General features: G+C 38.6%; 1 protein-coding gene across 6 annotated transcripts; it reads right to left on the reverse strand.

The window, feature by feature from the left end:
- Window positions 1-4,272: 4,272 nt before the first annotated feature.
- On the reverse strand, window positions 4,273-7,045 carry LOC148035971 (uncharacterized). 6 transcript variants are annotated; one of them, XM_087677956.1, is made up of 9 exons: window positions 6,759-7,044; window positions 6,302-6,446; window positions 5,783-5,910; window positions 5,502-5,641; window positions 5,185-5,253; window positions 4,962-5,100; window positions 4,809-4,871; window positions 4,658-4,701; window positions 4,273-4,568 (listed from the first exon to the last, which is right to left on the reverse strand). In XM_087677956.1, exons 1-9 carry the CDS (start codon window positions 6,889-6,891, stop codon window positions 4,482-4,484), a joined length of 948 nt encoding a protein of 315 aa, XP_087534082.1. In that variant the 5' UTR covers window positions 6,892-7,044; the 3' UTR covers window positions 4,273-4,481. The 6 variants fall into 6 exon arrangements, with proteins under 6 accessions (XP_087534082.1, XP_087534080.1, XP_087534084.1 ...); XM_087677954.1 differs by having other exon boundaries at window positions 4,962-5,253; window positions 6,759-7,045; XM_087677958.1 differs by having other exon boundaries at window positions 4,962-5,253; window positions 6,302-6,382.
- Between the last annotated feature and the right edge of the window lie 6,052 nt (window positions 7,046-13,097).

A 13,097-nucleotide genomic window follows, 5' to 3' on the forward strand; every position in this document is an offset into this window, starting at 1 on the left:
TTGATGAAGAAGAATGGATTCATAGACATGCTTTGTAGTATTCATGCCTTAGTAATACTGATAATAATTGGAAAACACTTGATGGGTACATTGCTATGGGAGTTTAGTTTGTAGAACAAATCATTACAAGATTAAATGAGCACTTTATGGATATGCCATTATTCAATTATGCAAAAGTATTTTTTTCAAAGTATTGTAATAACGATGTAGAACTCAAAAGTAGAGCACCATAGTTTCTTAGAACTTATGTGTGAGAAATTTGGACACATTGTGGATACCAATGAATGTAAGAGAGAAATGGAATTACTCCATAGTCATCTATAAGGATTTTTGAGCTATGACTTCTTTGAAGTTTAGAAGTAATGTGGTGGTGAGGATAGATGGATTGATTCTCATTCTTCTCTCATGAAGATTTGGCAAATTATACTTGTGACTTCAGTTAGTAGAACATGTTGTAAGCATGGTTTCTCTTAACTCCATAATCTTTGGCACTTTCTACTTTGAGAAAAAAAAGAGGGGTTCTTTGGCACTTTCTACTTTGGATACTCTTATGTTCCTAACTCTCTCAACTCCATAATCTTTACATGAAGTAGATTGGGAGAAAATATTTGACTATTAGGCTTTTAAGAAAGCTCATAGACCTCAAGAACTCATAGCATGAGCATTATATGCTCTTCCTTGTGAAATCCTTTAGAGGAAATTGGATTGCAATAATCCTAGGTGGTCGAGTTAGGAAATTTTGAGTTGTAACATTTGAAGTCCCCAACCCTCATTTGGTGTATTCAAATTGAAATTTTGAGTTGTAACATTTGAAGTCCCCAACCCTCATTTGGTGTATTCAAATTGAAACCTAAGGCAAGGCTTCAATTTTCAAGCTTGGGTGGATCTCTAACATGCAGCCACTTATCTCACTCAAGCTATGTGTCAATGTACATGGGCTTATAACACACACACACACACACACACACACACACACACACACACACACACACACACACACACACACACACACACACACACACACACACACACACACACACACACACACACACACACACACACACACACACACACACACACACACACACACACACACACACACTATGTGTGTGTGTGTGCGTGTGTGTGTGTGTGTGTGAGGAATGCAAGTTGCAAAAGGTCAACCTTGATCAAATGGAGGTGGAATATATAAAAAAAAGTTCTCAGGACCAGTCATAACCAATGCAAAGAGACTTTGTGTGACCAAATAAAGTCTTATGAGCTCTAGCTATTTTCTACATTGCCCATGTTAAGCAATGACTTGTGCAGTATTCTATGACCATCGCTAAGATCTCTATTTACTTCCTAGAATGTATTTCAAGGGAAGAAGTTTGCAAGGTGGTTTGGATCTACCTTTCTTGTGAAAGAAACCCTACACGAACGCCACTTCAAAGCCCATGCACTACCTATAGTCAGAGTCTTTTTACCAACCAAAGTGGATCATAAGGTTTGACCAAAAAGTGCCTACTTATTGCACAAATATTTACTAGTTTAACCAGTTTTGACAGTCAGAGATCATTGCAAGCCAAAGACTAGTGTAGGAATTTATGAATGCCCTAGCGTTGCTATTTACCACAATGGCCTACCATGCACACAAACCCTCCTCATGGTCTTGCATTCACTATAGTTAAAATTTGATGAAGGAATTATTTAACAAGAAAGAGTCATTTTTTGCCTTGCTAGCTTCATTGTGTGTGTGTGTGTGTGTGTGTGTGTGTGTGTGTGTGTGTGTGTGTGTGTGTGTGTGTGTGTGTGTGTGTGTGAGAGAGAGAGAGAAAGAGAGTTTGGCTTGGTAATATGATTAGATTTGGGAAAACGTTGTCTAAACAATCCATTAGTTGGCTAGCTTTGCACCAAATGACATTCTCCTACGTGAATACCTTGTTTGGATATCTTTTCCAACACTCCTAGATTGGTTAGAGAAAGAGGTGGAATCTCTAGTTGAGATGTTCAAGAAGGTGTACTAGGTATCAAATAATTGTTAAAGGGAAACGCAAGTGAGAAATGTGCATGCATAATATGGAGTAGGTGCAAAGAGCCTCTAGAGGTCTTGGAGCTCTTCAATGCCAATGGGTTGGAGATTATCACACTAAAGTCGGTTTTTAGTGGTCCCTAATGCATGCTACATCTACAAAGCATCCAACCACTGTGCTAAGGCTTACCTCCAAAAAAGGGCTAGAAGAGAAGAATGATGTGGATTAGGGAAGAGAAAAGAAGATATTGTAGAGCATGAATCAATAAAGGATACTAACCAAGCCATCAAATAAAGGAGGGAAAATAGAGAAGCTTCATCCAATACTACTAGAAATAAGCAATATTTGGATAATGACAATGATCCTCCCCATATTGAGAGGAGAAACAAAATCAAGCAAGTAGAACAAATTGGAAAAAGGAGCTAAGGATGGATGGTAGAGTAAGTGTAAAGGGGAGCAATGGGACTAAGAATGAAGAGTAGAATAAGGGCAAAGGGAGCTCTCAAAAAACTTGTGCGCAAACCTCTAGTGGAGGGAAATATATTCACATGCTTGGATGATGATCTTGGCTACTCTAATGCATATCTCAATGTAGCTTGAAAAGCAACCTCAATTTGATCTTGTGGAATGTTAAAGGTCAAGTGTAATGAGAGGAAGAAAGTAATTTTGATGCGCTCTCTTCACGTGAGACCAGCATAATTTATAGTATTACAAGAGGTCAAGATAGGGCCTTCAAACATGGAAAATATCACAATCATAGGCTACAAGATCTTCATGGAATTTCAAGATGGAGGGTGTGGAGGTTTGATGGTACTAGCCAAAAGTGGATTTCAACTATTTCCACCATGGTCAGGTGGGGGAGGCTTGATTATACATATCAAAGTTACTAAGAATAGACAAAAACGCTAGAGATGATATAGATGCATGCAACTAACTTGTCTAGTTGAAGAGCAAATGAGTGGTTTGGTTAAAAGATGCGATTGGCTATGGCCATACTACCTTCATAAGAGACTTGACTATGACACTCCATGCATGTAATGGATTTCATGGACTGAAGAGGATGGTAACAAGAGAGGGGAAAAATTAAGATGCCTTAGTTGTTTAGCATCATGTTCCGATGTCTCAACCAACAAATTAGGCCCCTAACCTAGCTCCAAGGTTGCTCTTTGGAATCCAACATTCACTCTCCCCACCTCTTAAATGTTACGATTAAGTGTGAAAGGACCTATAACAATTGGGCCATGAGGAGATATTTTACCACAAAGCTATCAACTAAATATGGTTTGAGGCCTCATCTCAAGACATCAAATATGATTTCAACTAGATATAGTAGCCTTCTCAAAGGCATATGAAAGAAACAAGGTTGAAAGGAGAAGAGCCTTTGATTTGACTACAAGGGCTAGAGATTCTACATCGATTAGTCTTATTATGACTCCTAATAATTTGATTATGCTTAGATTTTGTAGGATGTCGAAGGTCACTTGTGAATACTAGAGTAACTACATGATAAGAATATAGTTGCGAGTAAATTGCAAGGTCAAAGGTGAGGGGACCTATCTAATTCTACTTTATTGCCCTTAATTAAAGACGCAAGAGAGACCTTATCTCCCCCATTGAGATTAATAGCAAGCAATACATTGAAGATGAATAAGTCATCTTTGACTCGTACCTTTCCACAATTATGGACACTCACATCCTTAGTATTGATGACAAAGACAAGGCTAAGAAGCTCTTGAGCCATGCAACAAAATCCCAATTGAGATAGTGCTCCCTTTAGATAGCCCATTTATAATAGAGAAGCTACACTTTGCAATTAAGGGGACTAGCGCTCTACACCTAGATTCTCTTGGTGCTTTGTACAAGTGTTCGATACTTCACACCAAGGTTTGAAAGCATGTTTCATGTGGCAAGACAGTTCATGGGAGGTTGATATAAGAAACATAATCCAAACTTCGAAAGCATTGACAGCTTAGACTAATACAATATTGAATGCATGAAAATGCAATATATGAGGAAACAGCACTCGTTGCTATATATGAGGTGAAAGACCAATGTTAACAAGATCAAGGCTAAACGATATCTCTAAAGAATCTTTATGAGCATTTCTCAAAGTTTCCCAAAGACAAACATATTTAATGGTGATTTCTATTCACATCGAGCCCATCATAGCACACACATTTTGCTCACACACTAAGTCTGCAACATCACATAATTTTGACAACCGTCCATAAACTATATGGAGAATTATTTCCTCTCTCTCTTTCATAATAAATAATTAATCATATATCATATATGTATATTATTGTGATCCACCCATGTCAAGAAACACCTTGCTTGCTTGGGACCAATACACCTCGGATATGAAAGTTGAACGCATTGAAGTTTTTGAATCAAATGTACATAGGGTAGTAATAAAGCTGTGGACATTCAAAAACTCCAAAGGAACAGTTGTAGACAATATATCTACATCTATAATGATGTGGTTCCAACAGGGGACACATCATAATCAACTGCAAGAATCTTGTTGCAGATGGGATGAAACTTCTTATCCATAATCTGCAAGTCACATGGTTCAAAATTGAAACCTTTAGTTTAAAACACAAATTCCCCATGGCCTAATTAGATGCGGAAAAATTAAAATTGACCTCAAGATAAGAAGGATGCCGGATGAAGACAGCCTTAGCCTCCTCTGTTAGCAAAAAAGACAGACTATCAACTGAAAGACATGTTATTAAAAGTAAAGTACCATTGAGTGCCAATAAAGAAGTTTCACATTATAGTTCACATAAGATCAACCTGAAGGAAAGCGAGTAACCATGCCATGCGTGTACACCTTGTTGAAGCTGCAAAAATTTGTGCCTGCATGGCACAAGGTCAAAATCAGTGTGTAAACACAGAGCTCTCTCATACTTTGCTCACACATATGAAGAGTACACAAAGCATTAAAACCTGATGTGTGCTGAACCACAAGTGATCCTAGCTCTTTAATCAGGCCTGATAGAGCATGAAAAGCCATGTGGACTACATCTGGATCTGCTTCTTGCTTTACTTGAAGGAACACCATGTACTCCACTCCTTGTTCAAAGTCCTGGGTACAAATAGAGGGCCCATGAAATCCAGACAGTATGTTAAAACAACAACATGAAAAACAATAACAAAAGTAACACAGCACCTCCCCCCGTCGGAAGATTGGTATAATATCATCTTCTACTTCAGCCTCAAAGTCTACACATACCAGACCCTGCATGTGAAACTATGTTTATCTCTTCAAAATGATAAAGCCTGACCAACTCTTGCGTTTTGTTAGTGTAAAGCCATCTTCTGCATCAACCTCAAAGTCTACATAAGATTAAACCTGCATGTGCAAAGATGTTTGTCTGTTCAACAATATATATAGCTAAAACAAATTATTCAGCAATTAGCATCAAAGCAGGGTACTTTAAAACCCTACAACATGTAAAAACTCCCAGTCCTTGCATCTGGCCGTACATGGTAGTGGGGGATAATATACTCGTTTAAAATTTTCCACCGTACTGGGCTATCATAGTATATACTCAGAGTCTCCTTAGAAGGGAAACGAGTGAAGAGTGCATGAGTGTATCTATCTGGGTTTTCACCATTGATACAACCTGAAATTGAGTCAAAATGCACAGGACTGCAGATGATCAGACGAATCCAGTTCATAAAACATGACACACCATCTTGCTGTCATGTAAAGCTGCTGATAAAACCGGTAACCCAACAAAACAGCAAAGAAACAGATTACACACCTAATGAAACAGCAAGGATTCCCCGCAGTTGGTACTGGAGAGTGTATAGATGATCGAGCATATCCTGTTCTTGCTCATCAGTTAGGTCTTCTTTCATTTGAAATAGAGCAACATGTTCGATCAATTTTCTGTATGTGCAACAGCGTGAGTAAATGATGGATAAGTATCATGGTATGCCATCCTCATACACATGAAAGGCATGGATAAGCATCATGGTATGCCATCCTCATACACATGAAAGGCATGCACACAGTTATTTCTATATTGTGTGGATAAATTGGAATGCGCAAAGAACTGTAGTGATAAAATTTGAAACTTTGCTGTAATGTTACAAGCAGTTTCAACTGAGACATGTGTTCAAGAAATGCATCGATGATGCTATGACCAGGGACATGAATGCATCATAATGATTTGAAGACAAAGTTGCTCAGTAGGTGGAAAACAAATGCAAAACCAGAGCGTAAGAAGTGCAATCGCTATGGCAATGCTTCAAAAGGAATCCATAAGTTTTGAGAAGACCTTTGGCGCACGACAGGCGTAGGTTCGTCTTGCAGCTCTGGCACATGACCATTAGTGGCACCTGCTTCCCCCATCCTTCTTCTGAATGGTGGGAATGAGTTAGGCTGGCAAGGAATCAATGCGACAGCATTCAACCCAACAACAGCTGCAGGCATTTTTTGATTTTAACAGAGGGGAGCCTCCCAAACCAAGCATGTAACAGCACAAAAAGATGGATCACGCTCGGCTAATTAGGGATTGACACAGACTCGCATGAGATTGCCCTGTTCTCAGTTACTGCTGGTGTACGATATCGTTCTCTCTCTCCCTCTCCCCGTACTGCTTCTCTCCCTCCCTCTCTATCTCTCTCTCTCTCAGACACACGCACACATTTGTGAAACCACTGTTTACAAGTTCATAATTATCTTGAATTTGAACGGTTAAACACATTCATGACAGAGAGAGAGGGCTCACACGCCTGATCGAAATGTGCACGAGCTATGGCCGAAGGAGAAGATGATGTTTCTGTTAATGTTGCTGTAAGAGTAATTATTAAACCGAGAGAGAGGAGAGGAAGGGAGAAGATGCAACAACAGGGCCACCATCGTCATCCAGCATCAGCAGCAGAGCTTCGATCCACCATCTCCATCTTCTCGACGAGAGGCAAAGAATTGAAGAACGTCATGGTTTCTGCCATCCACACAAAGGTGATAATTGTGCCTCTCTTTTGTTGAACCTCATTCAATCCATCATTTTCAAGGGGACTTAGTAGATCAGATCTAAACAATGGCCTCTCTTTTGAATCTTCATGTTCTTAGTAGATCAAAGTTACGATTACTATCATCATCATCATTACTATCACTATTATTCACCTAAGATGGGATTAAACCCAAAGATGCTAATGCATGTGCTTAGCCAACATACTTTTTGCCATAATAATGAATGTTTTTATGAAGAAAACAGTAAGTCATTGCTTCGTCACTAAGGGGAGGGCTTCCTGGTTTACGCCAACTCTATGTGTGTGCATTCCACTTGTGTTCGAATCCCAAGGAGGGGCCAGTTGGTTGCCTCGCTTTGGCAAAAACTTTAAGGACTTGAGAACTCTTTTGCATCCCTAAGGCACTTATGATGGTAGTTTGCAAGTGTCAAAAGTCTCAATTATTATTCTAATGGCTAGAGTTTTCCTAAACTACTTGGTGTTTCTTAAATCCCACTTATGGCATATGGCAACCATCTTGATGACATTTTAAAGCTTCCCCAAAAAGGACAAACGTTAGATTGATTGTATCATCAAATTCTTTAGACTTGACCCACTTTTAAAGCTTCTTCCATAGTACTTTGGATTTTGCACATTCCCAAAACAAAGGCTCGATAGTCTCTTCCCCTCTCTTACATAGTAACAACCTTCCAACATATGAAATTGACCCCACTAGAAGGGGTGTTGACCCATGATTTTTAATTCTCCTCTTTCAAGGCAATGCCTTCGTCAAAGGCATTTCTTGTTCTATTTCTCCTTCACACTATGAAACATCGCCTCATTTTCCCCTTAGAAGTCCTCTTGCCTCTTACACCACCAAAGGTGCTTTCCCCCCATCCACCATTTCAAAGAACTTGGTGATATGACTTTTTTGTGACATGCACCAATCCTTCCCTTATATTCCCTACTATCTCACAAAGCCATTGGAATTCTAATGTTGAAAGGCCCTTATCTTCTTTAATCCTCTTGAGATCATGTATCAACTCAACACCATCATCACAAAGATCATGCTAGTATTGCAAACCTTTAGGTGCTACAATAGCACATGTTTTGGGTTTCTAGACTACTGAGGTGAAGAGAGGGTCAAATGCATCATGGAAAAACTAACTCCTTAGTCTCATCGCTCGATTGGCCCAACCCATTTAGCTTGTTCAATGTGCCTTTTCCAATTATTAACCATTGCATCAACAATAGTTTAGGCCATGATCTTGGGTGTACATGTTTTGATTAAAAGGTTGTGCTCCCAACCTAGTCTTACCATACTCATTGGCTAAGGTAACCATAGTGATCCAATGACCAATTGTCACAATCCAAGATTGACCATTGCCCATTTTCTTGAAGATCATCCTATCTACTTTATCTTTGAGTTCTTCTAGACCTAAGCCACCATCCTACTTAACAGAGATGATGACCTCCCATGAAATTGAATGCCAATATTGCTTTTTCCCATGCATCCAAGGGAATTCTTTGAAGGTCTTGTCCATTTTCCCCCATGACGAGTGATGGAACACAAAAGCAATTGCAACAAAAATAATGTCAAGCAAATCATTATCTTCAAACCTAAGAGTCTTCCCAAGAAACTACAAGCCTTTTTGGGTTCTTGTTATAATCTTCTTCTATAGCTTCTCATTAAGTCAAGGAAACCTTTTCTTAGGTGTGATTAAGGCATCAAGCAAGCACCCCAAGTATCAAGTGCTTGATGAGCTTAAAAGCATCCTCTATTTCGCCAATCTAGTGGGTCCCCCACCCAAATGTTGCTTCCATCTTATGTTCCTAATAACAATGAGAAGAACTAGTAATATACCACAACCAAGTCATCTAGAGGAGGACTTGTTAGCCTCCATCAATTTTAAATTATCTCATTGATAAAACATTGCGAGGCAAAGTGACCACCATATGGGAGGGAAAGGCCCCAATGGTTCCTTGCTATACCTTTAACTTGATGTCAAAAGAAGTGAGTCTATGACCATTGTATAAAGAAAAGGGGCAAGGAAGCAAAGCTCCTCAAAGCAAAGGAAGGCACAAACTCCATTCACATCAACTTTAGCATTGGTATTGATGAATAAAGTACCTACCATCTTCATGAAATCGAAATCAAAACCCATAGCCTTCATTATCAACAATATAAAGTTCCAACTTATATGATCATAATCTTTATCAAAATCCATGTTCACTAAAACAAAATCCTTTTCTAGGCTCATTGCTAAATCCACTAACATGGCTAGGTTAAGACTACATGTATTCAACACCCAAAGACAAACCCATATTCGTAAGTGTAGAAACTTTGGGAAGGATCAAATTGATGCAAAGGCCTAGAGCTTTGGTTACTATTATTTTGTATATCTTAACATAGTTAATGGGCCTCCAATGTGAGAGCTTGATTCTTTCCAATATCTTGAATATTGACTTTATCATACCTTCATTCATCTCTTCTAGGAGGAATCCTTTGATCCATTAGTAATTTTCCATGCTCTTCAAATCCTCACCATAGCTATCTCAAATTCTTTGATAAAATTCACAGAGAGATCATAAGGATCGAGGATATTCCCTTCTTTATTTTCAAGAGGGTAAATTGTAGCTTGTCATTGGAAAATGGCAAATCATGCAATGAGGCAATGACTTCAAAAACATGCTTGGGCAAACTATCCATAAAATCCCCAAATCTTATTTCATATTCCTTTGAGATCCCTTCCTCTCTCTCGACTATAGTTTATAGATGAAGCTTGAGGCCATTGGCTATGTCAAATTCATTAATAAACACAAAGCCATTAGTCTAGTCAACCTTGGTAAGTTGTATTTGTTTTCTTTTTACACTTAAGGGTTTTTTTTTTTAAAGTGTTGGTTGCATCACCAAATACCTCCCACTTAATTTTTAATTGAACCTTTGCACCTTGAACTTTTTGATCCTCCTTAGATCATGTATATCGACCCATCACCATTGCATAAAGATCCTATTAGTATTGTAAACCTTTAGGTGCTAGAGTAGCACATGTTTTGGGTTTCTAGGCCATCAAGGTGAAGATAGGATCAAATGCATCCTAGAAAAGCTAAATCCTTCTAAGAAGTCTCACAGCTCAATCGGCCCAACCCATTTAGCTTATTCAATGTGCCTTTTTTTATCATTAGCCATTCCATCGACAACAGTTTAGGCTTTGATCTTGGGTGTCCATGTTTTGATTAAAAGGTTCTCCTCCCAATGTAGCCTTCCCATACTCATTAGCAAGTAAACATAGTGATCCAATGACCAATTGTCACAATCCATGGTTGACAATTGCCCATTTTCTTTAAGATCATCCTATCTACTTTATCTTCGAATCCTTCTAGACCTAACCCACCATTCTGCTTAACAAAAGTGATCACATCCGATAAAATTGAATGCCAATATTGCTTTTTCCTCATGCACAAAGGCCCCTAATGGTGCCTTGTTATACCTCCAACTCAATGTTAAGAAGAAGGGAGTCTATGACCATTGTATAAAGCAAAGAGGCAAGGGAGAAAACCTACCTAGCAAAGCTCCTTAAAGAAAAGGAGGGGGACATAGTCCATTGACATAAACTTTAGCATTGCTACTAATGAATAAATTACTTACCATCTTCATCAAAACCAAAACCCGTAGCCTTCATTGTTAGACATTATAAGGTTCCAACTTATTTTATCATAATCTTTATCAAATTCACGAGCCAAATCGCTAGATGGCTACTTCTATTGTTGAAATTCAACTTCCATGTCATCATGAGGAAGGGAAAGGAACACTATATTGCTAACCATGTTAAGTGGAAAAAGGCAACTAGGATTGATGACAACCTCCCTAACTCCCACTTTTCATCGTGCAACAAGACATGAAAACTTTTAAAGCTAAGCTAACACTCTGCTATTTAGACCTTACCAATAGATTGTAGGTTAACTTTATAGATTGGGATAAGAGGGGTCTACTAAGGATGTACTATAGAGGGAACATGGAGGAATAGCAAGAGGCCATTCTGATGCTAGCACCATGGCAAGAAAAGTGTTACAATCACAACTTGTGGTAGCCAACCCTCTTTAAATATGCTACTCATTTTGTCAAACATTGTGATGAGTGCCAATGCGCCAAAGTAGCTACAAGGAAAGACAAAATGGAGCTCACAATTGTATTGGCCCATCAACCCTTGAAAATAGGGGAAATGTACTTCATGGGTCTAACAGGCCTTGCAACACAATACTCTCAAGCCTACTACGTCATAGTCACAATGGACTTCATGATGAAATGGATTGAACCGAGAGCCACATTCAAAAAAATATGCCAAAATGACGATGAGTTTATGTGGGATCAAACAATTTCTGGATTCATGTGTCCCATTGAAATCATCAGTGTGATTAAGGAATCCATTATGTGAATGAAGTTACAAAACAACTCCTTTCCACCTTTATGGTCATCTATAAGATTTCAACTCCTTACTACCCATAATCAAATGGCCAAGTTGAATTGATAAACAAAAATTTGATTAACATCTCGAGTAGATTGGACTACAAAACTCATGGTTGCACTCTAGGCATATAGAATAGTGTATAGAATGGCCATAAGTCAAATACCATTTGAGATGACCTATGGCTTAGATATCACAATGCATGTTGAGTTCTTGATTCCTAGTTTTGGCATAGATACCATAATGGTCACAAAATTGGAGCCTCTAATGAAACCTAGACTCTTGGTCACCCATGCACTAATTGTTGAGAAGGCCCATCAAAAGGCCTAGTACATCAAGGATGTGCAATGAAGAATGTTTGACATGGGGGACTTAGTCCTCCTATGTTCTAGTAAGGGCCACAAGTAGAAGATGAAGTTCAGGGGATTAGGATCCTACTAACTTTGCATAGTTCATCAAACCAGACATGTAGAGTTTGAAAGCATGGAAGGAGAAAGAATTGGCATTTTAATGAAAGCCATGTTGAAAAATACTACCCCTAGGACATCATAAGCATGAATATCCATTAGGGACAATTAAATTTTTGAATCATAGTAGTGCAACAATAGAGCCTCTACACCTGCACAACAATCACCCAATCAAACCACTAACCTTTAACATAAGGAAGGTGACCAGTAACAACCTTGACATAGATGTGAGAAGAAAATTATTCAACATATCTACCTTAGAATCGAACTAATGACTACTAAGAAGGTCAAAGCCAATGCTCTCATTAATGAGTGTTCCAACTTCAACACCTTGCACTGTCGATTCTAGAAATTAGGCTAGCCGTCACTTACATCAACCAATACAAAACTTCATCCCTACAGAGGAAAAGCTATGAAAATGAAAACTTATGGTGGTAATAAAAAGAAAAAGCATCCCTTTCTTTTTTGGTTCTATTATCTTAACAGTGAAGATGTGGGGTGCAAGGTGCAAGATTCTATTAGTCCAACCATTCAAATATCAAGCACAATGCAATGCTAACTATGTTGAAAATTGCATTCTCTTGACACTTCTAGGAGCCAAAGTAATCTCTGACGTTAGTACATGGATGAGGAAATGACTACAACTTCTCAAACTAACTCCACCAACTACACCTAACAAGAAGAAGAAAGCCTTGCCACAACAAATATTAGAGAATCGAGAAAATAAGGTATAGTCACTAATTAGCAAGAGACCAAACTCTTCATCTAAGATCCAATCCTCCATCTAAGAAAAGAAACTATAACACATGAGCTAACCTACAATGGCACCCAAGGAAACAAGCTTACAACAATGAACTCAAAAAAATGCATACTCAAAGTAGCGAACACAAAAAGGGCCACAAAAGGTATACACAAAATGAAATGGGTATCCAAAACCCTAATTAAGCCACAAAGATACTACAAAGGTAACTTCTAGATTTGGGTCCCTAAACACATGAATCACACCACCAAAACCCATCAATCATCAACTTGCAAATTTTGAACACGTGTCACCACCAAAACATGTAGTAAAAGCCAAAGAAATCTCAATCTAAGAGGACTATCTGGTTGTATAGGCCAAAGAAACCTCAACCTCCTCTTGTAAATATATCAACCTCACATATGCAAGGAGGAGCATAGCTTTTGGC

Source organism: Lygodium microphyllum, chromosome 5, assembly GCF_053477565.2.
Source record: "Lygodium microphyllum isolate KBCC chromosome 5, Lygodium_microphyllum_v1.1.10, whole genome shotgun sequence".
Classification (NCBI taxonomy): domain Eukaryota; kingdom Viridiplantae; phylum Streptophyta; class Polypodiopsida; order Schizaeales; family Lygodiaceae; genus Lygodium; species Lygodium microphyllum.